We start from the raw sequence: 27840 nt of genomic DNA, 5'->3' as shown, positions 1-27840 counted from the left end.
TTGCTATTTCAGCTTTTAGCAGTGGCAATCTGTACAGTAAGATGGCGAAAACCGGGGCGGGAAGTCAAGTCGCCACATTCAGTGTTCTTAACTTCCGCCCTCCGCGCACGCGTTAGTGGAACGGGCGCCTCTCCAAGCTGAACCACGACTCCCCCTGTAGCCTACAACTTCGCCCTCGGATGTACTTCGGCTGTTTCACTGCAAATCAGAACGCTTTACGCTGGCAGGGCGTTGGTTTGAGAACGAGCCGGTCGGCTACGGTGGAGATCGGCACATGACAGGAGGAGCGAGCCGTGAGACTATCATCGCTCGAGGACCGGTGCGCCGACAACTCGCGTTGGGCAAAGTCGTTCGGAGGACTTGCTAGCCAGACATCATTATTGGCTGTAGTTTTCGTGTATGGGCCAAAGTACTGCTGATGGCCGTCCTAGCAAGAGTGGCGCTACAAGGTGTCCTTATCGCGCGCTGTCCGCGTGGTGCCGTGGCGACAATGTGCGTTTAATGCGCTATAGCACCGTCATAAATTTAGGGGCTCGCGCGCCCGTAAAAACGTAATTCTTGACATGATCAAGAAGCGGACCATGTGCTGCCATTCTACACAGTATCTTGCCTGTGCCTCTGATTTCTCCTACGGCCTTACAAGTGAGTCTTGGCGAGACAGCTTGATGGCGCTTACCGGGCAGGTGCTTCGGGAAAGAGCAGATAACGAGCCCCAGAGCAATACCCGAGGCGGCAACGCCTAAGATGCCCAGCCACCAAGCGCCGATCCAGGTAGGGCTGTCCGGGCTCAGGCCCAGGCTGCAAAGCACGAACGCCGCCTTATAAAATTTTACTCGTCACAACTTCGCAATACCTCCACGACCAGAGATGGAATCGCAGCGTAGACGACTACATTCCTCACCTACAAAACCATCTGCTGTGTCCACGATGAAGCGTCTGATAACCAAACCACATGTAATGCGTAGGTGCGAGCAAGCGCTCAAATTGTCGCGTACTATAATTCTAACACACCTAAAACACAGAAGTAATCTGCTTGCGCAACCGGCGAAGTGGTCTGAGTGAAATATGAGCACCTAGTGTAGATCGTGCGTCTTCAGTGAAGTGGGTTGGATATGCTATGATGGCGGCTAAAACAACTTTACAGTGTTGAGCTGGACAGTAAAGCTGACGAACTGACGGTAGTACGCAGGACTAATAATGGTATCGATAGGGAACCCATACCTGGAGATGTCAGTGGTGATATCGACGTAGTAACTGAGAGTGTAGCCGCCCACGATAAACCCGATGCAGGGCCCGATGATAGTAACGCCGTTGAAAATTGCTGCGTACACAAGGACAGACACACACCGCATGTTACCTCAGACGAGAAAAAGAAACGAACCTATATAGCTTTCAACGTATTGCTGCTGCAACCATCAGTTCATAATTTCCCAGCGTGGCTCGACAATTAACGCACCTTGTGAATAAAATGTTGCTCGTGTGACGCCGCAACTCAAGTAGCACATTACGGGAAAATATGTGGGTCTGCATCTTTCTAGTGTGAAGTAGGCGACGAAAGAATTTTGACATGTGTCTGACCATTTACGTATTACTAATGCGCGTAGACCACTCGCAGCACAAGATATTTTTTGTTATCTAGACTATCTAATTATTATTTTAAGATATTTTTTGTTATCTAGACTATCTGATTATTATTTTAGTCATTCGCTTGCATACTCGACCAACTTAACAAGAAAAGCAAGCGCATTTCACGATTATTTGGAAACAATACCACAAAGAAAAATAAAGGTACGCTGTCAAACCAGACGCACATCACGACCTGGCAGTATGAAGGTTTCCGCGTAGCTTCCAAGGTATTACCCGGATTTATACAAGAAAAGGTCTCTTCTCTAAATTTTTGCACCAAGACAACTCACCAATGTAAAGAACAGACTTCCTCTTCGGTAGGTTCTCGTCGATGTATGCAACGGCAACCGTGTTGATTGGCGCAGAACCGAGTCCGCTGATCAGCTGGCCCACCATCAACATGAAGCGAAAGTTCCTGCACTCACGCGAATGGTGCGTGTTTGCGAGATAGAATTAGTAGTTCTTAACTACTAACGTGGCGCCCGTGTTGTTGTTACGACCGCGTGTGATTCGAAACTTCTGAACCACGTGCGCCACCGTCCTGCGAGCAAACGTTCTCATACCGCTTTTTTTACGATGGCAAATGTGTAAGACATCGAAAACAGCCAAGGAAAAAATAGCATGGGGACGGCGGTACGTTTGCGTCAAAGGCTGTAACGGCCGTGCAGGTCTGCCAGCTCTCCGACTCTACAGATTTCCTGGCCGGCCGTGGTTTTGTGCTCGCGCTTCCTTCCTGGAGGATCGCACTAGAAATTATTGTAGTCAGTAGACTGGAAGTTTTTGGCCAAGAAAGAGTCTTGCCGGACACCGGGCTTACATATTTTTTGCAAATTGTCAATATCTTTTAGAGCTGTTTATTTCGCTGTATACGAGGCGTACTGCGTGGTGGCTGCAGGTGTCCTGTCTTGCGTGAGTCGCTCAGCACTTCACGCTGTGCGGTTCTGCTTGGGTTCAGATTTCCGGATACGGTCACCCGAGTCCTGGCGGCCGGAGTGGCCCGAGCTTGGTCGTGCCGGTGCCTCGGCAGTTGTAAACAAAATAGTGCGGTTGCTTGTCAGAACATAGCAGTCTAATTAAACTTTTGTGTAAGTTGTTTAAAAGAGCCTTTTAGTAATTCTAAAAGATATGGCGCCTATCGTCCCTCGCCAATGAGGCTTTGCAAGCGTGTCAAAACAGCACCACGGAAGGACAGGTTTTGTCTACGGCACGGGTCTACGGTAACTCAAATGGTTGGATAAGAACACTTACGGTTTCGTTTGTACACTCTTGCAAAAATGTAAACCTTTGAGGCTTATCTTGTCCCACAACAATAATCGTTATCTGTCTTGCTCGCATTTCCTTTCTTTAATGCTACGAGCCCGGTAATTCCCAGTCACGAACGGCATGTGCATTATCAGTGTGACACAGTATTCTCGACAGGAAAGTAGCGAGCGCCGAGTTTTCAAGAAAGGAAACGCAAGCATTTTGCAAGCATGACGATTATTGTTGTGGGACAAATATGCACCCTAAAGGCTGCAACCGTTTTAAGAGTGTGGCAATTGCTACGAACGGGTGGATGTCTGACTTTCCCTTCTTTAATTACTTCTCTCCACCTTTCGGGTTTCCGCAGAACTATTGCGTCCAACTCTTGCCTTTGCTTCGTGTTGTCGACAAATTCGACTTCGCCCTGCCATCTGCTAGCCGCCTGGTTAGCTCAGATGGTAGAGCGGCTGCTTCGGAAAGGCGGTGGTCCCGGGTTCGAGTCCCGGACCAGGACGAATTTTTCTTCAACTTTGAGGCTTTTCTTTCGAGGAACCCGTTTGGGTTTCCTTTGTAGCAATTGCTACGAACAGGTGGATGTCTGATTTTCCCTTCTTTATCTACGCCTAAAGCTTAATAAGCTCAGCCATGCCTGCACACTCAATTGAGCTGCTTGATCAAAGCATAATATGATAGTTGCGTGTACTCAGGCTAGAGATACGCTGCAGTTGTTTGCCTTGGTGGAAGTGACACTTCTCATGATTCAGTTCCCATGATATGACTAATAAAAAAATCGGGCCTCTCGGTTAACCCCCTTTCTTCTCGTTTACTTCGCCAGCACAGTCACACCGGCGGCTTCTTTCACGCTGTGAACGTGCCCTGCAGCGTAGAACTTTTCCCCTTTGTGACGAATCGCAGGGTATATCCGACCGTCTAAAGTTAAGATTGGTCTGAAACCACCTAGCAAAACTTGCGCCATTTGTTCGTTTCAAAACAAGCATGAACATGCGATCACGTTGGCAGATCCGCGTGGGCAGGGTGAATAGCGTGGTCCGTCAGTGTCAGTTTTGACGGAAGGTGCCGCAAGAGGCGCTGACCATCGCTTCTCGGACGCGCCGCCTGGGCAGTGTCAGGAGCGTATAGCAGCATTCTACTCCCTGCGGCTGCATCTTGCTTCACTCCGGTATGTCACCGCTGAGCATGCTGTGAACCTTCATGTCGTATCTTCGGCTTCAGTCGTACATTGCGCCGGAACAGGATTGCAGAAAAAAAATTAGCGACATATTTGACGAAGTGTCTCCTGAGCTCAAGTTAAAGAAAGTTTTCTTTTGCTGAACGTGTTTTAGTGTGCTGTATGGCGAGTGGTACGGTGTGTGCCTTTGCAACGAAGTCACCTCTAAATTGAAGGATTTTGGGAATTTCAAGAACTTCGTTATAAAGAGGTTTAGCTGTGTATAATTTTACGGAGAAAAAAAAGATTAAAGAAAAAGAAATCACCTGATTCATTGTGACTGCGATATACTTACTTTTTAAGACAGGGCTCAAAGGCCACAGTCACAGAGCGCTCATTCGCAACTGAGATCAGGCTAATAAATCTTTATTATCTCTTATGCGCGGTCTGCTTCCCGTTTTCATTTGATTCTCTTGTACGCAAAGAGGCTTGTAATCACGAAACAAGAGTTCGTAGAGCATTCAGGACGTACGATTGTGATATTCAGCGTCCAAATAGTAGAGGTGGTTGGCCGATTATATTTTGCATCGCGCCTCTCATTTAGCGGTATCGTGACACCAGCGTTGGTACACGTAAAGCACAAGGAAAACAAAGTTCGGCTGACGTTACGACGTCAAATGCTCTCCATGCACGTAGGGAGTTCTGCTGCTCGAGCCCTAGGTTGCGGGTTCGAATTCCGGCAGCGGCGCGCGCATTCTGACGGGGACAAAATTCGGAAACGCTAGCACGTTGACCGTCCCTCGGGTGCGGGTTCAAAAGACCATAAATTGTGAAAATTACACTGGAATCCTGCATGATTAGCATTCTTAGCCTAATTCCCCCACCTTAGCGTGCTGCTGATGTCTAATATGTCTAGCCCCTGTCGTTCTCGCTCGCGAAACAATAGCGCATGCGCAGAGTCAGCCAACAGAAAATAAATCAGCTGCACGTTGCCCACAACATCGCCTGCAACAGATACAGGGTGCTATACATGCAAAAGAGTGGCACAACATCCGGCCTTCGCAGAGCAACGCATTTGTCTGGTTTCCCTTGTTTATGGGAGAGGCATTTGGTGTCGAAAGTGCCTTGAAATACTTCTTTACAAACAGGACGAACAGGAGGGGTCATCGACTACGTGTTGGTTAGGGGACACACTGGCTTTCATATTGTCGTCATATTGGCCGTCATATTGGTAACGAACCCGATAAGCAATGGGAGTCTCAGAATGACCACTACAGATTGTAAAGAAAGGTGCCTTCAGCAATACGCTGTGTCGTTACAATGCTTGACTGCTAATCGCATTAACATCGATAATTGTTGTAAAGATGGGTCGTGCCGGAATGTTTTTTTTTTAATTCGCATCGTCAGCTTCTCCTCTCATGCGCCATCATGTTCGTGTGACGAACACAAAGTTAGCGTACGCCGAACGTGGGTTCACCTTTTGAGCAATTCCCTACTTCACACTTTTCTTCCTAATGATCTCGGGTATATGGCAGGACAAAGTGGCATAGCATATACTGTTACGGAGAAATTGGATGAAGGCTACGGTGCGCGGAAACGTGAAAAGTTGAAGTTTGTACGGACATTTCTGCAACACCCTTACTTCCCGTAACACTAATATTTAGTCTATACCTAGTTTCTCCCTCCTTGAAGAGACTCTCATGCACAAAAAGTGTGGTGTTAGGCTGCTTTAGCTCATATTTCGCTTACATTGATGCTTGGATTCGGAGACAAATATGAAGGTTGTAGTCTCAACGAGAGTACAGTTTCAATGGAAGCAACTACATGACTTAAATATTCGGGATATAACTACAGAGTCACATTTGTCCATGAATTACGACAGGCTTTCCTTAACAGATGCTGCACTTCCAATTAGTTAACGGTATGGCGGCTATTAGGAATGAAATTGAGGATGCACGCTAATGAGTCTGCCAACTTTCGTCACCTATTGTGCATTAATTTTTCTTCCTTTTAAAGCACTACTAACATTTGTTTCTTTTTTTCCTGCTTTAGTTATTGGGGCAAAGAAGGATGATTATAGATCGCGCCTGTTACTTTTACATTATGGTTCACCACTGAAATCCTCCGGTACATAATAGTACCGTATTCACAAAACAACGGGCCCATCCATTCAAAACAAACCTCAAGCCCCATATCCAATAATACCATATGAAATATAGCGCAGTTCGCATATGATTATGTGAACGCCATGCGGATCACCTTTTAAAGCCCGTACACGCGTTTTTTAAAAAAATAATTACCACATGTTCATATAGTGTCATTGGATATGGGTAATGTGACCACAATCCTCGGGCGCCAAAGCGAAACGAGGAGGAAGGGGAGGGGGGAGGGTCGCGTGTAAAAGAAAAGGTTCAACATTCATTCCTGTTTATGTTCCAGTGAAGAGAAACTCCTTTCTAACCTTTGCACTAAATTTGCACTTGCGTTTAGGCAATATTCCCCGTGCTCCGAACAACAAATGCACGGCAAGCAAGACGGCAAACAAGGCGGCGTGAAGACGGTCTAGTCTGCGCGTCTTCGCTTGGCTACAGCTCGTTAGTCAACGCCTTGAAAAGTTCATTGTATATAGCTGGATCGATAAAACGTACAAGCCATAATTCGTCGTGCGCTCTAGGGTGCGATCTTATAACGGTTCGGAAAGCGAACCCTTTGCTCGCGCTTCGCTTGACTGAACAGAACCCAGTTTTCGGCAGCAAAAGCGCCATCCTGACCACTCACGCGAGGGCAAGCGAGTGGTTCGCTTTCCGAACCGCTATGAGATTGCCGGTGCTGGTGCCTGACTTACGGCATTGGATGGCTTTATCCCCTTCCCCTCGAGTCTTCTTGAAGGCCACACCCGAGAAAGAGCTGACGCGGCACTACAGCTAAAGCCGCAATTGCTGGCCAACTCTGCATCCGGAGAGGCCAAAGCGGGACAAAGCACTGTCCCGCACGTACGCCGTGGGACAGCGTAACCACGGCGGTAAACGTGGTGTAACCTTAGATATAGGGCTTATTTCCGAAAAAATTGACAGCAAGAAGGTGCCACCAGATCGTCAGCATACGCACAGAGTCAAGCACGCCGTTTACAGAGCAAAGGCATTGGGATGTTAGTATTTCCGCAAGCTATACTTCGCTGGCATTTACTTGCAGAGTATTGCAGTGTGAACGGGCAGCTCTCAGCCGTCGACTTCTTTCGTGCACGGTTGATCTATAGGACCCCCCCCCCCTTTTTGCCAGGTGTAAATGATTCTGAGTTCGTGGCCACTGAGCGTCAAGACATCCATAAGACGTCGATCGGTGGACGTTGTTTGGATGCATCCGTTGAGCCTAAACATGTTCGCGAAAAAAAAATAGATCACCGAAGCACATATCGAAATGAAAGTGGTACCTCATCCCATAAAGCTAGTTAAACTAACTGTCCGGTGCTTCGTCCACACTTGGTAACTCACCTTATGCTTCCCGAACTCCCGCACAAGGACTCGACGTCTGTCATCGGGCACGTGTCGGCGACGACATGCGCCAGCCGATAGGGTGGCGACAGGAAGTGCACCATTGCCACGATCAGGTTACCCACACCAACGGTGGCAACGCCGTACCCGATGATGCTGGGCTTGTGGTGGTGCGTGGCCATAAACGAGACCGGCAGCATGGCCAGGCAGCTGGCCACGTCGTTGCTGCTCACAACCATGCCGCTCTCGTAGCCCTTGAGCTGGTAGCGCCGCTCCAGCGTCGGCAGCACAACCATAAACAAGCCTGTCAGCGAGAGGCTGCGCGTGAACGAAGCCAAGCTGAGGGCAGTGAGGGCCCAGAGGGGCGAGCGGTATCTCTGCAGGAAGCCCGGGTAGAGGCCGAAGAGCCCGCAGAGCAAGTCATTTTCTTTCAATTCGTCGCCGTCCGCGCCTTCAGGAGACGACATCCGCGTCGTAAACGTCGGAGGTTCGGGTGCGACTGGGTCCCGTCGCATCGGAACAGCGCTCGAATCGGGGACGACGTCGTTCTCGGCATCTCTGGCAACGATCTCCTCTGGCAAGAGAGTTTTTGACGCCGAAGCCGGCTGATCACTTCGGCAAGCGTCCTCGCCCGTTGTCGCAGCGGAGCGACGGCTTTCTTTTGGCGTCGGGCGTTCGCCATCGACTGGAACGGAAGGAGACGGAATTGCCGGCTGCTCCTGCGGGCTCCGCGGACCTAGAAGTTGAAGTTGGCCTGGCAGCGTTTCGTCTTGCTTTAGTTTACTGTGCTTTGTCTTGCCTCGTTCCTTTCGCGTGACTTCGCTGCGACGGGTAGACGTGTCGTCATCGCCTGACGTGCCGGGTGGGCGAGCCAATTTGCTGCCGATTGGCCGGGCTGCCGCGTCTGATGGCGCCGCTTCAGCCTTGCAGACAGGTGGGCCCTGATCCTCCTTTGTAGCCGCACCCGTGGCCCTGTTGTATAAAAGGCGACATCAATACATACTGTAGACAACTGCGAAGACTTTTCGGAGGTTCCGTTCGTGAATTTTCTGCATTAAGGAATCGCTGTTGCTGGGTTAGTTGGTTCGTACCTACGTGTTTTAAAAAGGCGAACATTTGCGACCAGCGCTTTCTCCCCATCTATCTCCGTTTCGTTCTCACGCAAAATGTGCCCTTCATTGAACCTTCAAAGTTTTTGCTCGTTCGGCTTCTCCGTGCTGTCATTTAATGTCAAAATGTTAATTCGCTGCTCTCAACCTGCATGCTTGGCATGCGTAATAAACGGATTCATTTGGCTCAGTTGTATTTCTTTCTTATTATCAGCCGCTGACAGCCGGCCGGATCTCGGTAATAACATAGGCGGATTGCCACTGGTACCACTGATGAATCGCATGGCAGAATGTCTTTTTGCGCACGTGAATTGTATTTGTACTGCCGACGGACATGGTTATCGTCAAACGATCAATCAAAGATCTAAAAGCTGGAGAGAACCAAGGAAAGGGCAGTATATCCCACATGCGCAGAAAGACTTTCTTCTTTATGATTCTGCGCACTCAAATTGGTTAAGATACAAATAGCCACTCGACGGGATGTAAGAGTCGGGGTCGGGCATGTAAAAAGAAGTTTGCAGGGCAACATGGCCACAATTAGCACATGGACGGCGCAGTTGAAAAAGTATGGGAGAGGCCTTTGCCCTGCAGTGGGCGTAACCAGACTGATGATGATGATGACGACGACGACGATGATGATGATGTAAAAACAGGCAGCTGGCCCATGCCGTCGTCCGCCTCATCCACGCTGAGAACGTCGTTGAAGCGAGGAACAGGTTCTCATGGAGAACCAAGAATTGGGTTTACTTACAAAATTTACATGAGTAATAGAGAACCTTACCTCTTAGCAACCCGCCGTGGTTGCTCAGTGGCTGTGGTGTTGGGCTGCTGAGGACGAGGTCGCGGGATAGAATCCCGGCCACGGCGGCCACATTTCGATGGGGGCGAAATGCGAAAGCACCCATGTACTTAGATTTAGGTGAACGTTAAGGAGCCCCAGGTGGTCAAAATTTCCGGAGTCCTCCACTACGGCGTGCCTCATAATCAGAAAGTGGTTTTGGCACGTAAAACCTCATAATTTATTTATTTTTTAACAGTGTAGCAAGATTAACTCGAAGCACTCCTGAGGAGCGGAAAAAAACTCAGTGCCCTTCCACTCTGTGAAGAAGGATGACCAGCGAAGCTGTGTATGTGGGCCCCTTAATGGCGAACTGCACCTCCGCCGTGGGCCCACGGCGGAGGTGCAGTTCGCCGTATGCGGAGGCGAACTGCACTCCGCATACGTGGGCCCATAGGCCCACGTATGCGGAGTGCGTAACGCCTGGTTCACCTCCGCCGCGGGTCGGTCCGGCATTGGACTATCTCCGGGACCGGCCCACATATGGGAAGGTGTTTTTTTTTTTACTGACCACGCCAAGGACACGAAAATTTCCTTGGACAGTAGAAAGGGGGTTAACGGAGGGGCCCGATTTTTATTAGACATATCATAAGAAGCCAACAAATAGTGATACCAAGGACAGCATACGGGAAATTACTTGTGCTTTATAAATGAAATAAAGAAACGATAAATTAATGTAAATGAAAGTGGATGAAAAAACAACTTCCCGCAGGCGGGGAACAATCCCACAACCTTCGCATTTCGCGTGCGATGCTCTACCAATTGAGCTACCGAGGCGCCGTTTCCCCATCCACTTTCTTGGGGATTCATGTTTCCTAGTAGAACCCTGGGAGTTTTAGCCAGCGCCACCCCTCACAGACCATGGCGGCGGATCTGGAGCATCCTTCTGCCGCAGGCGTCATGAGAACGTGATCTATTTGGGCGAAGGCAACCGGTCAATAAACCCACACATGTTACCTGAAGGCATCAGTGCTGCCGGATTAGAGACCCTATATAGGTATGTAAACCTCCTGAAGAAGGTTTTCGCCTTGAACCCATTCGGACAGACGTCAAGGTGGGCGTCCGTTGCAAAAAAAAAAAAGTGGAAAGAAGTGGGAAATCCGCTTTCTGGAAGCGAAATTGCTGGCGAAACGTCCCCTCCGGAATAGCCTCGATGTTGAGCAGGCCGCCTCTTGAGGACACGTACAACCTGCGTGGTCGCTCTCGTTCCCGAAGCATGAGGGCGTCTATGTGATCCCAACTTAAAAAGGACAGGTAATATGGTTTCCACAGAACACTCGATCGCGGCATGCTAAGAATAATCGGTGTGTTTCGGGACTCTCGACAAAACAACACTGAAACGAAACACCTACATGCGTAATTAGCGTAGCGACTGTGGCTTCGGAGAAGCTTGACTTAAGAACACACTTGCGGATTCGGCAATGGATCAGCTCGACATTTTGTGTGGATTTGACTTTCCAGTACTTCGTGTTTTTACATCTAGATGTGGCCGTATATGTTCGCGTTAACGTTAGCGCTTTTCTTCGTTCCGCTATTCTAAAACACCACCTTGTACCACGCAGTGCAGCCTTTCTTTGCCTTAGCGTTGCGTCGCACGCTAGCGCAAGTGTTTTACGCTATACTAAAACTGCCTATTGTGTGCGTCCCTTTAAGACATTTAGTCTACCGTACGAAATGTAAACGTAAAGAAGTTCATAAACAGGACGTCATCTGTCGTCCCGTGCCAAACATATCCAAGTCAAGACATTAGCAATCTTCCTGTTGTTGCTATGCGGACGCGTCTCGTTAGGCATACGAACGCCGGACGACCTCAGAAATTCGACGCACTATGCGATCAAAAGACGTTTCAGGTGAGTTAGGAGAAGCGAAAGTTCATTCCAGTAGTTACTGATGGCAATCAACGAAAGTGAGAGCGTAGCCTTCACGACGATTCACGCACGTTGAAGCGGGAGCCACGGATGCCGCCATGTTCGACTACATACGCTGTTTCTTAGCGTGCGTAAATATCATGAACGTTAAACTCGCCAAATAACGTGCGTTATGACGTAGCGCACGCAAGCCATAGAAACCCAACAATGTTTGCACCATGCGCAGTGAGGACAACGCCATTTCTTCACGTACGTAACGCGTTTACGTTTAGTTGCAAACGCTACGCTAAAGCTAATGTGTACCCCTAAACTTGAACCAACTCGCCCAGAAACATATTCTACGCATCCTCAGGAGAGGCAACCGAGCGAGGCCCTGCGTTGTTGCGGACACGTCAAGTTGACATACCGTCTGTTGGCATCCTGATTGGTGGCCGAGGCAGTGGCGACCACCTTGGTAGCCATGTTGTCGTGAATCGGTGTTCCTGCCGGCGACAGCGACGACTCCAACGAAAGCGGCGTGTGGTCGCTCGACCCAGACTTCATGCCTGAAACGGCAGGATGCACTCTGCTACTGTGCCCCGCGGCCAAGTGGTCGTTAGACGGCGAAGCCACTCCGGGAGACCCATGCAGCCGTGGAGAGCGGTGGGAAGCTACGATCAGGAGGAAGCATGCAGCGTGAGCATGTGTGCTATTCGAGGAAAGAGTGAGTGAACATGGACTATAAAAACGTGGACTATAAATGGACTTATATGAGATAATGTGCCGAGTCCCTGCTAATTTAGGACTGCGGTTTGGAGTATATTTCCGTTCAGAGCGAGAGACGGCGAAAATATTATGCCGAAGCTATATTAAAGCGAATCTTTCTCTGCCTCTTCCTTAGACTTTCCCACTGCTGCTGCTGTCGCTGCTGCTATCTGGCACACCGCGTCGACGGGCGGTTCAGAGCGTGAGCGAGTCTTTAGATGCGTGAGAACGATACCGATGTATCACAAATATTTGATAGCGCCTGCCGCTTAGATGTTTCGTGGTTGCCTTACTTTGGCCGTATACGAGCACGCGCTCTTATGTTTTGGTCCCTATAAGCCAAGCAATCAGATAGTGAGCATATTTACCATTTCATGCTGGTAATACAGAGACACTGGTTGTCTTCGTTGAATTAGAACCAATATACGCAAAATAGTTGACAACACAAACACACACCGCGGCTGATGATGCGCGTCGCATGTTTGTGCCCCCAAGATATTTTACGCGTACTGTAGTGACCAATGAACCTAGAGGCACGAGACGTTCATTTGAGGGATCGCCCAGCGTTAAAGAGCGAGCGCGAGAGAGAAAATCTGGGGGCTTTGGCTCCTTGAATATATGACTCTGCCTAGTCACTGCGGAGGAGGTTTCTTAAGAGTGCGTCGTATGCGTTTGTCCCTATAGGCATGGCGGCATTGCGGAGTGGGGTCGAGTTTGCTTACGCTCGGACGCTGCCTCAAATCATGGATAATAATAATAATATTTGGGGTTTTACGTGCCAAAACCACTGTCTGATTATGAGGCACGCCGTAGTGGAGGACTCCGGAAATTTTGACCTCCTGGGGTTCTTTAACGTGCACCTAAATCTAAGCACACGAGTGTTTTCGCATTTCGCCCCCATCGAAATGCAGCCGCCATGGCCGGGATTCGATCCCGCGACCTCGTGCTCAGCAGCCCAACACCATAGCCACTGAGCAACCACGGCGGGTGTCAAATCATGGATCATACCCATGAAAGGTATGATCCATGGGTACGACTCATTAGTGTCCAAAGGTTTGCTGTAATCCATGGATTACGCGAGAGATGTTACAAATGAGGCGGAAACTTAAGCGATTAAAAACGAAACATGTCAAAATGAAGGACGGCGAAGAAATGAAAACCGCTATTGATAACTTGACTGAAACACTTAAAGAAGAAATAGTCGCAGATAAGAGTACTGTCACAGCACATTGCTACCCGACTTTACCAGATAATCTTTCGAGAAATTCTGAAGGGTTGTGACGCCGGCCTCATCGTCTTCCGACACCATTCTTATAAATGGTGAAAGTGTGCGGGATGAGAAAATTGTGTGCTCTGCTTTTAATAACAATTTTAAGAGTTCATTCACAAGTGATGTCGGCTGTTTACCGTGCTTTTGCGCTGAACTGCCTTCCTTTCCTGACATAGTTATTGCGAAACAGGACATTATAAATTTACTGTTAAATCTTGACATTAGCAAATCTCCAGGGCCAGATGATATTCCAAACTGTTTTCTAAGGCGTTATGCTGAATGGTCTTCAAACTACCTGTACATTCTACTTACGAGGTCACTCACTGAAGGATCCTTACCGGAAGAAAGGAAAGTTGCTAGACTAAAACGTTTACATAAATCTGGGGATAAATCTTCCATAAAAAATTACAGACCAATTTCATTACCATCAACATCTTTTAAGTTCTTTGAACATATAATTGTTAAAGATATAACTGGTTTTCTAGATGAACATGATATTATAACAAGCATGCAGCATGGTTTTAGAAGTGGCCTTTCAACGACTATATTCAACTAGTTGAAATCATACACGCTTTTGCTAGCACTATAAACAAAGGGAAACAAACAGACGCTATATTCATGGATTTAGACAAGGCGTTTGATAAGGTGTTATGTTGAATTGCTTCATAAGCTAGGAGCTGTGTTTAAAAATGAAAAAAAAAATGCTAGCATGGATTAAAGCCTACCTTACAAACCGCCATCAGTTTGTTACTGCAAATAAAACCTCTGATATAGCTGTCGTCAATTCTGGCGTCCCACAGGGATCCGTTCTTGTTTAGCAGAACTGGTAGTTGGGCGAGTTGGTACTTATTAGCGAACATTGTTTAACTGCGCTAGCAAACGGACCACATAGTTATTGCGGAGCAGGACATTCTAAATTTACGCAAAGATAAAGGCGAAGGCCATTTCTATGCGCAAGGAGATGGAACTGCATAAGCTGGCTACCTCAGTCAACAAAAGCAAGGGTGATGGCTTGATCGTGTTTTTTACGGCCAAGACGCACAAAGAGGACATCCCTTTCCGGTCCATCGTGAGTGAAAGAGGAACTCGGCAGAACAAGCAAGTTTTTGCAGAAATGTTTATCGCACCTGAAAGTGGACGACTCGCTTGAAACAAAGAACTCGGAAGCTGTTACTGGGTTTATAGAGTCGAATGACGATATTGGCCATGCTTTTTCCATTGACATAGAAGATTTGTTTTATTCTGTCCCTCACGCTGCATTGTTTCAGGCTGTTCAGAAATGTATTGAAGTTAATGGCGAAGTGTCTTTACAGAATTATGCCGGGTCGACTGTTGGTAGGTTTTTAGCGTTGCTTGAGTTTTACCTCAGCTCTAACTTCATCCAGTTTAAAGAAGACTTTTACGTGCAGAAACAAGGTATATTGACACGCGTACTTATCTCTATCGGGCGACCACGTTTCGCCGCCGAACAAATGTTATCGCACAGCGCAGGACGCGCCTGCATGTATCCGAAGTTTCTGGAAAGTTATCGATGCTTCTATCCGCTGTCTGTTGTTGCCGAACCTTGTATTATCTGATTTCATCGCGTGACGCGAATGGTGTAGAACTTTGTGGAAGGCACGCGGGTCCGAACGATTAGACTGGAACATTCGACGACTGCTGTATAGAAGCCGACGCGCTTGACCCGCAGATCAGATTTTCGACGATCGCCGACTGTGTTCGCCGCTATCGTTGCGCCTGTTTTGTGGGCGCAGGTTCGCCCAATAAAAGCTAGTTTTGTCTTTCACAGTACTGCTACTGTGTTCTTTAACGTCACTACCACGTGACATCTGGTGGAGGTGCTAGTGCGTTCATGTACCGAACGCCCCCGCAAAGCCGCGATCCAAGCCCGAAGCCCGAGGACAAAACTAACATCGCCGAAGACCAGCGTGCTAGCCGCAGACTGCAAGGTCTGCCCCCAGAGCAAGGACTTCTACCTGAGTCGACAAAGAAGATCGTGGTCAAAGCAACCCCAATGGCTGCCTCAGCGTCCCCCGTTATCCTACAACAACCTCGGGACCCACCGACCTTCCATGGAACAGCGACTGAAGACCCAGAATCCTGGCTGGAGACCTACGAACGAATCGCGAATTTTAACAACTAGGACTCCGACGACAAGATGCGGCATGTATACTTTGCCTTAGAAGATGCCGCCAGAACATGGTTTGAGAACCGGGAGTCGACCTTGACGACATGGGACCTCTTCCGTACCGGCTTCCTGCGCACCTTTACGAGCGTCGTGCGCAAGGAAAGGGCCGAAGCCATGCTGGACGCCCGAGTGCAGCTACCTAATGAGAACGTTGCCATCTTCACGGAAGAAATGAACCGTCTGTTCCGCCATGCCGACCCGGATATGCCCGAGGAGAAGAAAGTCCGCCTTCTCATGCGGGGTGTGAAGGAAGAACTTTTCGGCGCAATGATACGAAGCCCACCGAAGACCGTAGAAGAGTTCCTTCGCGAGGCCACCAGCATCGAGAAGACACTCGAAATGCGGAACTGGCAATTCAACCGCCGTACAAGCTCTACGCACTACGCAGGAATTCAATCACTGGCCACGGACGATCTGCGTGAGACCATCAGGGCCATAGTGCGCGAAGAACTGCGCAAGGTCTTGCCCTCGTCGCAGCCTCAAGTGGCCTCGATCGCCGACATCGTGAAAGAAGAGGTGCACCGATCGCTTGGAGTTCCTCAGGTGCAACCAGAATCATCACAGCCCCAACCGGAAACGATGACCTACGCCGCCGTTGCACGCCGTCAAGGCCCCCCTCCGCGACCACGCCAGGGCCCGGTGACGCCGCGATTCCGTCGTCCGCCGCCGCCGCCGCCAGCACGCCTACCCGCCGCCCAGCGCACCTACGCGAGGAAGACGGACATTTGGCGAGCCCCCGACCACCGCCCGCTCTGCTATCACTGCGGAGAAGCCGGCCATGTGTACCGCCGATGCCCATACCGCGACTTGGGACTGAGAGGGTTCGCCGTGAATGCGCCGCGTCCACAGCGTAGCGAGCGCCCACGTGACATCGCCGATTACCTCGCCGCTACTCAGTGGAGCCCTCGACGGCCGTCCCGTTCACCGTCACCAGGCCGGTACCTGTCGCCGCAGCGCCGACCATACACCGGCCCAGCCCGGGGCCGCTCTGCGAGCCCATATCCGGAAAACAAAAAGCAGCAACCGATGGAGGTGCGGTTGCTGTTCGTCGAACTGACTATGATCCTCCGCCGCCGACGAAGACGACGAAGAAACCATCTCGACGACCTAATGACGACCCGCCGCCGTTCCAACGAAGTCAGGAAGCCAAGACTACACCGAGGAAAGACTGCTTGACGACGCGACGTTCCAGCTTCAGTTCAACACGACGCAGCCGTGATCCGACGCCGAGACCTAACTGTAACCTACAAGTCCGGACGAAAACACTCCGATGCCGATTGCCTATCACGCGCCCCCATTGACTCGCCGCCACAAGATGACGAAGATGACGACGCCTTCCTTGGAATGATAATAATAATAATATTTGGGGTTTTACGCGCCAAAACCACTTTCTGATTATGAGGCACGCCGTAGTGGAGGACTCCGGAAATTTTGACCACCTGGGGTTCTTTAACGTGCACCTAAATCTAAGCACACGGGTGTTTTCGCATTTCGCCCCCATCGAAATGCGGCCGCCGTGCTTGGAATGATAAGCGCGGAAGACTTCGCTGAACAGCAACGGGCAGACCCGGAGCTAAAAGGCCTCGTGGAATATTTGGAAGGGCACACCGACGTTGTCCCCAGGGCATTTAAGCGCGGATTATCTTCCTTCACGCTTCAAAACAATCTACTCGTGAAGAAGAACTTTTCACCAGTCCGCGCCAACTACCTTCTTGTTGTCCCGTCAGGACTTCGTCCAGAAGTATTGCACGCCCTACATGACGATCCGACCGCTGGACACCTCGGATTTTCCCGGACACTATCGAGGATACAAGAAAAGTATTATTGGCCGCGCCTGACCGCCGACGTCGCCCGTTATGTCAGAACATGCCGAGACTGTCAGCGACGCAAGACACCGCCGACAAGGCCAGCCGGATTACTACAGCCAATCGAGCCTCCTTACCGACCATTCCAGCAGATCGGGATGGACTTGCTGGGACCCTTTCCGACGTCAACAACCGGAAATAAGTGTATCGTCGTGGCGACGGACTACCTCACCCGCTTCGCTGAAACTAAAGCACTGCCGAAAGGTAGCGCAGCCGAAGTGGCGAAATTCTTTGTTGAAAACATCCTGCTGCGACATGGCGCCCCAGAAGTCCTCATCAACGACAGAGGAACGGCTTTTACAGCGGAGCTCACCCAAGCCGTACTGAAATACAGTCAAACAAGGCACAGGAGGACAACGGCCTACCATCCGCAGACGAATGGTCTTACGGAGCGGCTGAATAAGACCCTCGCCGACATGCTAGCGATGTACGTCGACGTCGAACACAAGACCTGGGATGCCGTGCTGCCGTACGTAACATTCGCTTACAACACGGCGATGCAAGAAACAACACAGATCACGCCGTTTAAGTTGGTCTACGGCAGGAACCCGACGACGACGCTCGACGCCATGCTGCCGCACGTCACTGACGAGGAGAACCTTGACGTCGCTGCCTATCTCCAGCGCGCCGAAGAAGCCCGACAGCTCGCCCGCCTGCGAATCAAGAGCCAGCAGAGGACCGACAGCCGACACTACAACCTCCGACGACGCTTCGTCGAGTACCAGCCCGGCGACCGTGTTTGGGTATGGACCCCGATACGCCGACGAGGACTCAGTGAGAAACTACTCCGACGCTATTTCGGACCTTACAAGGTCATCCGATGTATTGGCGCTCTGGATTATGAGGTCGTGCCAGACGGCATTTCGCATTCACAGCGGCGCCACGCACGATCTGAAGTGGTCCACGTGGTGCGCCTTAAACCCTTTTACGGACGCTGACGAAATTCCTTATTTTTTGTTGTTTTCTTTGCTAGGGGTGTTTTTATTTCGCTTGTATGTAGCATCGGGTCAATGCTTTTTAAGAGGGGGGTATTGACACGTGTACTTATCTCTATCGGGCGACTACGTTTCGCCGCCGAACAAATGTTATCGCACAGCGCGGGACGCGCCTGCATGTATCCGAAGTTTCTGGAAAGTTATCGATGCTTCTATCCGCTGTCTGTTGTCGCCGAACCTTGTATTATCTGATTTCATCGCGTGACGCGAATGGTGTAGAACTTTGTGGAAGGCACGCGGGTCCGAACGATTAGACTGGAACATTCGACGACTGCTGTATAAAAGCCGACGCGCTTGACCCGCAAATCAGATTTTCGACGATCGCCGACTGTGTTCGCCGCTATCGTTGCGCTTTAAGTGTAGCCTGTTTTGTGGGCACAGGTTCGCCCAATAAAAGCTAGTTTTGTCTTTCACAGTACTGCTACTGTGTTCTTTAACGTCACTACCACGTGACAATATGTATAGGCTCTTGCGTTGCTCCTATCTTATGCAATGTTTACTTATCGGAATTTGACAGGGCGGTAAACGAAGGAATCGACCGTGACCAGGTTGTTACCGTGTTTCGTTATGTTGACGATTTTCTAGTACTTTTAAAGAAGCAAGCCAGTTCCACGCATGACGACTCCATCGCAGGTGTACTACACATCTTTCAGCGCCTTGGCAAAGGTTTGACTTTCACCCATGAACTAACAAAGGATAATAATATTCAGTTTTGAGACAGCGCTATAAGCTTCTGTGACAACCATGTGTGCTGGAACTATAACCCGAGATCCCAAAAGAAATTGTTGCCCTACGATTCCGTTCATTCGAAAACCGTAAAGCGGGCAATAGTCACCCAGTATACAATACCAGCCTTAAAAATGTCCTGCACACACAAAATACAGGAAAGCTTTGACAGGCAGATTGTAAGGTTGGAAGAAGCAGGTTTCCCGCAATCAGTCAATTCAGCAGTAGTGGAGGCAGTGCTCAAGAAGATAAAGACGGAAGGCAATATTACTGAACACGCAAGGGAGCGCAAGGATAAGAAAGGTAAAGTTGTGCCTTATGTTCACAAGACTTCCCACAACTTAACAAACGGTTGTGAAATGGTATGGAGTTGAGATAGCGTTCTCGGCTCCCGGCAAGCTCGCTGGGCTATGCTCGCACATAGGAAGAAGTAAACTTCCAAGGGTGCGGAACAAAGCACTCCTTTTTCCCACGTAGATTGCAGTGTTGGAGTATTTATAAGATACCTCTATCATGCGGCAAAGTTGACATAGGCCAAACAGGAAGGTGCGTGGTTGTGCGCTTGCGTGAGCATGAATTGTCAATTAGAAATAAAACGAATGGGCACCTGCCTGTCCACTGCTTGGCGTGCCCGTGCAAACCGATTATGAAGGAAGTAAAGATTTCGTGCGGCTGCCGAGATAGCCGAGCCAGAGAGCTACTCGAGGCGTACCATACTAGAAAGAAGGGATAAGACTGTGTCAGTCAAACCTCAGTTTATTTACACAACAGTGAGATGAGGTTTATTGACGAGCGGAGGTAGGTCGCGTTTTGCATATACAAGTTTTTTCTTTCCTTTTTCTTTCCCTTTTTTTTTCTTTTTCTTTTCTTTTATCGCGCACGCGCAGTGGTGTATGTCGGGGGTGTACTTATATGTGGTCTTTGTGGAGTAAACATTAGTTGCCAGTCTGCGCCCGTCCTTGTTCCATGCTGTCTCTGTGGTCCGTTTGCTAGCGCAGTTAAACAATGTTCGATCCGTTCTTGGCTCCCATTTCTTTTTATTATACATAAATGATATCGTCACTAACCTCTCCGTTAAAAATTAGGCTTTACACTGCACAACTGCGTGCTGTACGATGAAATACCACCTGAAGAAGACAAACTCAGGTTAAACAGGGACGTTAATAAGGTAGTTAAATGGTGTAAACAATGGCAAATGTGCATTAATTTCGAGAACACAGTATATATGGAGGATTAAAAAGAAGGCACTACTTCTATGCTATGGCGCAGAAAACGCTTTTTTTTTGTCAGCGGTAACGCAATACAAATACCTTGACTTGTACATAACAAAGGATCTTTCCTCGTCAAAGCACCTTGACACAGTAATATCAAACTGCCGCCGCAAGTTGTTTTTCCTAAGACCCGTATTAAGATCCTCGACCCCAACAGTACGTCTATTGGCTTACAAGACACTCGTCCGCCTCGTTGTAGAATATGCTGTAATTATATGGGACCCGTTCGCTAAAAGCAATATTGGAAAGCAGGAAAGCTTAAAAAAAGCAGTTATATTAATCTACAATACATATGGGCGTACTTCATTTACCAACCTCTTAGTTCGGGGCGCCCCCCCCCCCCTCCTCTATAACACATAAAAATCGTGTATGTCGTTTAAAATTCTTTTTCCAGCTGATAAATGGTCACTACAACACCGACACGTCTCACCTTCTCACCTATACGACAGGTTATACGCTGCCAGACACAGACAATCGCTAGCTGTAACTCATTTGCTACATGTGTGAACTTCTTCAATTAAGTATTCATTTTTTCCTAGAACCATAGTAGATTGGAATAAGCTGGCCGATAAAACTGCAACACAGGATTTATTATCACTTTTAGAGACATACCTTTTATGACAAGCATTTCGCGCTTGATAAGATTCTTTTAATGCCACTGACTGTATGATTCGAAAATCGGTGCACTTTTGTTTCTTGTTTGCTTTTTTTTAGCGCTTGTGTGAAGAAACTTGAGTGCAGTTCCCCATTGTCTTGTATTTATTGTTTTTTCTTGTGCTTATTCGTGTACCACGCTGCTAAGATCCTGTATAAGATCGCAGCATTTATAAATAAATAAAAAAAAAAGGGATTGACCACGCAGAACATCGTGCCCTTAAAAATTATGTAGAACACTTATAAGCTCGGCTAGTTGTTTTAGGCTCTCAGCATGGCGAACAGCGCATCTGTACGATGACAAACCTTAAAATTTCTCGGTTAATTGCGGACTTCGGAATATATTATTAGGAATTCGCTTGCGCCAGCTTTAAATGCGTTACATGAAGGGCGAAGAAAGTTTACCTGGTGTCCTCGAAGAAGCCAATTCGGTGCCGCGTCAGTGCTGATGACCCTAGTGAAATTTTTCTAGATCTATAAATGGCGTGCCTTCTTTAGGGAAAGGAAAAGTTTAACAAAATCTAGGGAGATGTTGCACTAAGAGGCGAAGGCAAAAAATTGCCGATGATTACACTTTTTGGTAATGCAATCTTTGAGTGCAACCGCATACAGAACACGTAGTACCGAACGGAAGCGATCCTGCGTTTCGGATTGGACAGCACAGACCGCGATCCGCCGCTCCGGCGACGCGCCATATTATAGTGGGCCACCGCCGCGGAGAGGGGGGAGGGAGATTAGCAATTATTATTTAATGTTTCTTCTAAGGTGGGATGAGGAAACAGGTAGAGAACATGGGTATTGAGCAGAGGTCACACACTCATTCACTCAATGTGGCCGCTCAAGTTTGGGGTGGGAAATAGAAGTAAGGGGACGAAACGCTCTAACTGTTTTTCGAGTCACCGCAACGGCACTGCGCCAGGTAAGGGAGGTATAGGGCAAGAGTGGAGGCGGAGAAGGACAGCCAGGCGCAAGCACTGCCAGAAGCGACAAGCACCACTGAGGAACGCGCTCCGCAAACGGGGAAGCGAGAGACACGGCTGAGAGCCGTACAGCTACGCGACACGATGGGGTAGCGGAGAGCCATGGATCACGCGCGACGCGGCAAGCAGCGCCCGCCGCCGGCACCGCGGCAGTGACGCGACAGCGGGAGAAGGGCCGGCTAAAGCCCCTCCACACACGTTTCCGCCGCTGTCACCGGCGGTGGCGCGTGGATGGAGGGGCTTTAGCGCCAGCGAGGGTGGACTTGACGGTAGCGGCGAGAGTCACCGCAACCGCGCTACGCGGATGAAGGGGGCGAGGGGATAGGCGAGAACCCGTGACCCAGCTTTGGAGGACAAGGGGGGAGCAAGACTCGTGTTGTGCGCGAGAGATGGCAGCAGGAGTGCGCGCAGATAGAGCAGCGCGTGAATGATGATGTTGGTCACGGCGAGGCTGACGGCGACGTGAAACGTGGGAACGGGCGCCAAATAGCTGCGCTCTAGAAAGGCTCAGAGGCGTGACAAACCACTGCTGTGACACCGCGATGACCTTTAAGTGAAAATACTGAAGCGGTGGCATATTTTGATTTCAATTACGTCTAGTTGCCTTTACATTAGCATGCGAAGTAGATTTCTGATCTTGCTGTAGTGCAGTGAACACATCTCGTTAAACGACGCCGCGTGGATGTCCTCGGCTTTTTAACGGAGCACAGCTACTGTGCTATACCATGTTTATAGCTCTAGCTGCGCTGTCGATTTATGTGCCTTGCATGAATGAAATATTTATGTGTAAGGCTGCAAAGAAAACGCACGCTGTAACCCTAAACAAAGCAGCAGAAACGAACCTCAGCATAATCGGACACATAAACCAAGCGCTCAGCATGACAAAGTGGTCGTGACACTGCACAGCCGATCACGCACGCCAGTTTATCCTAGGCGTAGCAACCTTGGACAGAGTCCCATTGTAGAGTTCCAGTGGGCATGTGTTTGGGTGAGCCGTGGCATCGATTAAATAAAAGAAAGAAAAGAATTGGCTACGTATCTCCGTGCTCCACTGCAAATGACGTAAGTGAAAGTGCATAAGCGTATAGCGGTGCTACGTCAGTGCATGCAAGAAAAATTTATTGCAAAAATTTTACATTAGTGTCGTGAAGTGGCGCGCTGTTTCGACACTGTACTTTCTGAAAGGAAGATCCAGCGCTCCCCTCCCTTACAATTCGAATAAGGTCCCATGTCGCTCTTGGCAGTTTGTTGTTGTTCAAGCTTGTTTTGCACGTAGAGCAATTATAAACGACGTCACACTTTTCTGTGAATACGGCTTCAAACGAGAGGCTGTGTTGTTAGCACATCAACTCGCACTGCAAAATCCCTTCAGCTTTAGTGGAACGATTTCGCTTAAAAATTTAGAACGAGTTCAGCAATAAATTGAAGAATATGAATTTGCAGTCCATTTGCATAACAAAATTTATCATTAGAGAAAGCATGGGCGCTGTAACGTAAAGCTATTCCAAACTTTTCCTATTCCAATCCTGCAATCAGTTCTCCACGATTGGTGAAAATGTTTTCGGGCCATCCCCGATTCGCCTGTCTGACACGGCGTCACGAAAACCGCGAGAATATCTGATATGATGTGTGCACACTGATTATGTATGAATAGGCCAAATGAAAAAAAAAATACTTCTTGTTTGATGCCCTTTTCACCATTTGCCCTCTGCTACCTTAGTATTTACTAAGGTAATCGCAAATAGAATCAGGAACACCTTAGACTTCTGTCAACCAAAGGACCAGGCAGGATTCCGTAAAGGCTACTCAACAATATACCATATTCACACTATCAATCAAGTGATAGAGAAATGTGCAGAATATAACCAACCCTTATATATAGCTTTCATTGATTACGAGAAAGCGTTTGATTCAGTCGAAACCTCAGCAGTCATGGAGGCATTACGGAATCAGGGTGTAGATGAGCCATATGTAAAAATACTGGAAGATATCTATAGCGGCTCCACAGCCACCGTAGTCCTCCACAAAGAAAGCAACAAAATCCCTATAATGAAAGGCGTCAGACAGGGAGATACGATATCTCCAATGCTATTCACAGCATGTTTACAGGAGGTATTCAGAGGTCTGGAGTGGGAAGAATTGGGGATAAAAGTTGATGGAGAATACCTTAGCAACTTGCGATTCGCTGATGATATTGCCTTGCTTAGTAACTCAGGAGACCAATTACAATGCATGCTCACTGACCTGGAGAGGCAAAGCAGAAGGGTGGGTCTGAAAATTAATCTGCAGAAAACTAAAGTAATGTTTAACAGGCTCGGAAGAGAACAGCAGTTTACGATAGGTAGCGAAGCACTGGAAGGGGTAAGGGAATACATCTACTTAGGGCAGGTAGTGACCACGGATCCGGATCATGAGACTGAAATAACCAGAAGAATAAGAATGGGCTGGGGTGCGTTTGGCAGGCATTCTCAAATCATGAACAGCAGGTTGCCACTATCCCTCAAAAGGAAAGTGTATAACAGCTGTGTGTTACCAGTACTCACATATGGGGCAGAAACCTGGAGGCTTACGAAAAGGGTTCTGCTGAAATTGAGGACGACGCAACGAGCTATGGAAAGAAGAATGATGGGTGTAACGTTAAGGGATAAGAAAAGAGCAGATTGGGTGAGGCAACAAACGCGGGTAAACGACATCTTAGTTGAAATCAAGAAAAAGAAATGGGCATGGGCCGGACATGTAATGAGGAGGGAAGATAACCTATGGTCACTAAGGATTACGGACTGGATTCCAAGGGAAGGGATGCGTAGCAGGGGGCGGCAGAAAGTTAGGTGGGCGGATGACATTAAGACGTTTGCAGGGACAACATGGCCACAATTAGTACATGACCGGGGTAGTTGGAGAAGTATGGGAGAGGCCTCTGCCCTGCAGTGGGCGTAACTAGGCTGATGATGATGATGATGATAACTGGTCAAACGTTATCGGGCTGCGCCCACTTCGCCTGCCTGTCACGCGATGTCACAACACTGCGAAAACTCATCGCGTCAAAGCGACATGTACGCGTTAAAGACGAATTAACATGCTCAATAAAACTGATCTTTTTTTCTGAATAGCCGGAGGCCGTCCCGTTCCGAAAGGAAAAGAATATGGCTGCCGGCCAATCGCTCTGGCACTGGCTACTTGGAGCAGCCGGCGAGCATGGATTTATTTGCATATAATAGGATTTTTTTTTTGCGTGGCAGTAAAACGTTATCGAGTCCTTTCGGCACATATACGACATCGCTCTGCAACTCTTCTTTCCTGAGGATCCCTTCACGCGGCATTTCTAACCTTCCGTTGCGCGCCACTGGGATTTTCGGCCAGCACCGCAAGCTAAGTGAGGGGAAGCGGACCAATCGCAGACGCCGGCACCACCCTCTTCATCCGGTTATCTGCTTTCACTGTGCTGGCTCGGCCCCATCGAAACCCTTTCCACTTCAGCGTGCTCCTCGCCTCTTGCCAGCCAATTGGTTTAGGAAATCGGCTCAATGTAGGCAACGCCATTCGCTTTGAAAGCAAAGAAAAACTGCCCTCCTATAAACAAGGAGCGCGTTGATTGGGCTTTTCAAACAACGCTGCGGGTTACCTCTCTATGCTTGCGTCGGTCGTTACGTAAATTTGACGTCAGGGGATTGGAATAAACAGAGATTGAAAGAGTTCTAAGTTATAGAGCCTCCTATTTACAAACAGCAACCATACCTTAGAAACATCTAGGTAAATCTAGAGAACATCTTTATCCGATTTAAGGGAAAAGTGACTTCGAAATAAGGTTGGAAGCACTGCGCAGAGCTTACAATTGGTGAACTTGAATGCATGGTATGGGCAACGACCGGACAAAGTGTGCATATTTTGCAGTAAACTGCTCATTACAGTGCTCGATAGGGCTAATCTACTAATATTTTCACGGTATTCTGAGAGAAATAAATCTGGTGCGTAGCTTAAATTTTCAGCCAAATCATGGACGTTATGGTTAACTGCGCGCAAAGACCTGTAGTGCACGAGTCAATAACGGCCTTTGCAGCAAATTACCGGTATAAGAGCCCTAAAACGTTACGGGTGTTTTTTTAACAGTTCAGCTGGGAGAAGTTATGAAACCGAGTGCACACGTTGGAAACATTAAGGAGTATATTACGTTCTATGTGCGCCCAAAGTTTAAACGGCGTAGGTAAATTACAGATTGTGCAGTGCAGTAAATTACCTAATGCTTGAGCAAAACGAGAACAAGGTGAAAGCGGGAGCCAACGTTTCGACGAGGGGACTTGTCTTCTTGAAGGCACGTCCACTTGTCGAAACGTTGACTCCCGCTTTCCCCTCGTTCTCGTTTTGCTCACAGTCATGAATTTCCATCTCCTACGTTCCTCTTTTTTCCCTAATGCCGTGCCAGAAAGTTTAAAATAAGCGCTATACGCATCTTTTTATGATGTGCTTTGACATCTTAAATATGGGGCACCGAGTTGAAATTTTCAGGCAAGAAGGGCCATGTTTAGAGGAATGTGCGTGCACGTTGAGGTAATAACATTCATTCACAGCAACTACTAATAGAAGCGCTTGAAAGTGTTGTAGGCATGTTTTCTAGTGTCAAGGAGACATTAAACTACGCACCAAATTTATATTTACCCAGAATGAGGGGTGGGAAGAAGGGGGCAGTGCGGAGGATCGTTAGGTGTAACGCGTAGACATGCATAATGACTGCTAATTGCAGCGGTTCTGCTCGTCCATGGGTACGTGGCGTAATGGTTTCAATATGAGATTTAAATATCGGTGCTACAGAGGTCCCGTGCTCGAATCTTGCCGTCGAACAATCTTAATAACGTTTATTTCATTGTTTATAACAGAATATTATATTGAAAATGATTCGTTTGCAAAGTCGCGAAGCCGTTTAAAGCCAGAAGGACGAAGTTTAGGCAAGTCCATGTACTAGGCAACATTCCCACGCTGGCTGAACTGCTCTGCTCGCAGCTCCCGTAGGCGCTCGCGCCACAGTTCCCTCTAGTAATTGTATGTAACTATATGATCAGAGGTAAGGAATACTACGTGCGTATCATCGCGACGTCGCCCTCTTCACATGAAAGTAGCGAGCGGCCGAGTTTAAAAGAAAAACTCGCAAGATCGGTGATTATCGCTTGGAAGCAGGATAAGCTCAACAGTGTGTAAATAATTCTTAGAGACGTGTATGTTTCACAACTGAACATTGCGCAAGGCTCCTACGATTATTATTTTGTTATGCAATACCAATGCCTGATACCAATTCACGTATTCTGCAGTAAACTATAGCTTACTGTCGCGCCTCTTTTCCCGGACTATTCAATGAAAAAAGATTGCAGATATCCCGTGCATTGGGGGAGTGCGAAACATTTTGCCGGTGTCTTGCTATCTAAAATTCTCTGGCGTTCGGCAAACCGTAACGAGAGGATCCAACATGTTATCGCTAAAAGGCGAAGAATCGGCGTTGTGAACATCTATAGGTCTAGGTACCTTTGCGCGCATGCTTCTTGGACCTTTTGAGCGACGAGCGCTTCTCGCGGTGGTCCCGTTTGACTCCCGTAGCTGTCATGCCCTGCGGATCGTCGTTGTTGCCTCTTGCGGGACTCGCCATCGTGTCTGTCGGTCTGCGAGTAAAATGACTGCGTTGTGGCAAACGCAAGGCAAATGTTTATGGTTGTGCATTCGTTCCAGGAGACCGTGAGTCTGCGGACTTCTGATAACTTTCAGCTATCTTCGAATACAGTACGCATGCCTTGCGCCGAGCGAGAAAGGTATCTCACAGAC

The 27840-nt window shown here is 48.5% G+C and overlaps 1 protein-coding gene across 1 annotated transcript; it reads right to left on the bottom strand.

Moving 5' to 3' along the window:
- Positions 1–15: 15 nt before the first annotated feature.
- On the bottom strand, positions 16–27667 carry LOC142578356 (uncharacterized). Its single transcript, XM_075687753.1, has 7 exons — positions 27547–27667; positions 11749–11992; positions 7528–8499; positions 1917–2041; positions 1222–1321; positions 677–798; positions 16–29 (listed from the first exon to the last, which is right to left on the bottom strand). Exons 1-7 carry the CDS (start codon positions 27665–27667, stop codon positions 16–18), a joined length of 1698 nt encoding a protein of 565 aa, XP_075543868.1.
- Positions 27668–27840: the final 173 nt, after the last annotated feature.

The sequence above is a fragment of the Dermacentor variabilis genome, chromosome 4 (genome assembly GCF_050947875.1).
Source record: "Dermacentor variabilis isolate Ectoservices chromosome 4, ASM5094787v1, whole genome shotgun sequence".
NCBI lineage: Eukaryota > Metazoa > Arthropoda > Arachnida > Ixodida > Ixodidae > Dermacentor > Dermacentor variabilis.
This window is presented reverse-complemented; position numbering and strand designations above follow the sequence as displayed.

Excerpts from the sequence above, each read along its gene's own strand:
- LOC142578356 (XM_075687753.1), bottom strand. The coding sequence starts at position 27,667 with ATGGCGAGTCCCGCAAGAGGCAACAACGACGATCCGCAGGGCATGACA. Across the intron at positions 8,500-11,748 it reads AATCAGGATGCCAACAGACG|GGCCACGGGTGCGGCTACAA; the intron begins GTATGTCAACTT and ends TTTATACAACAG. Across the intron at positions 799-1,221 it reads ATCACCACTGACATCTCCAG|CCTGGGCCTGAGCCCGGACA; the intron begins GTATGGGTTCCC and ends CGTGCTTTGCAG.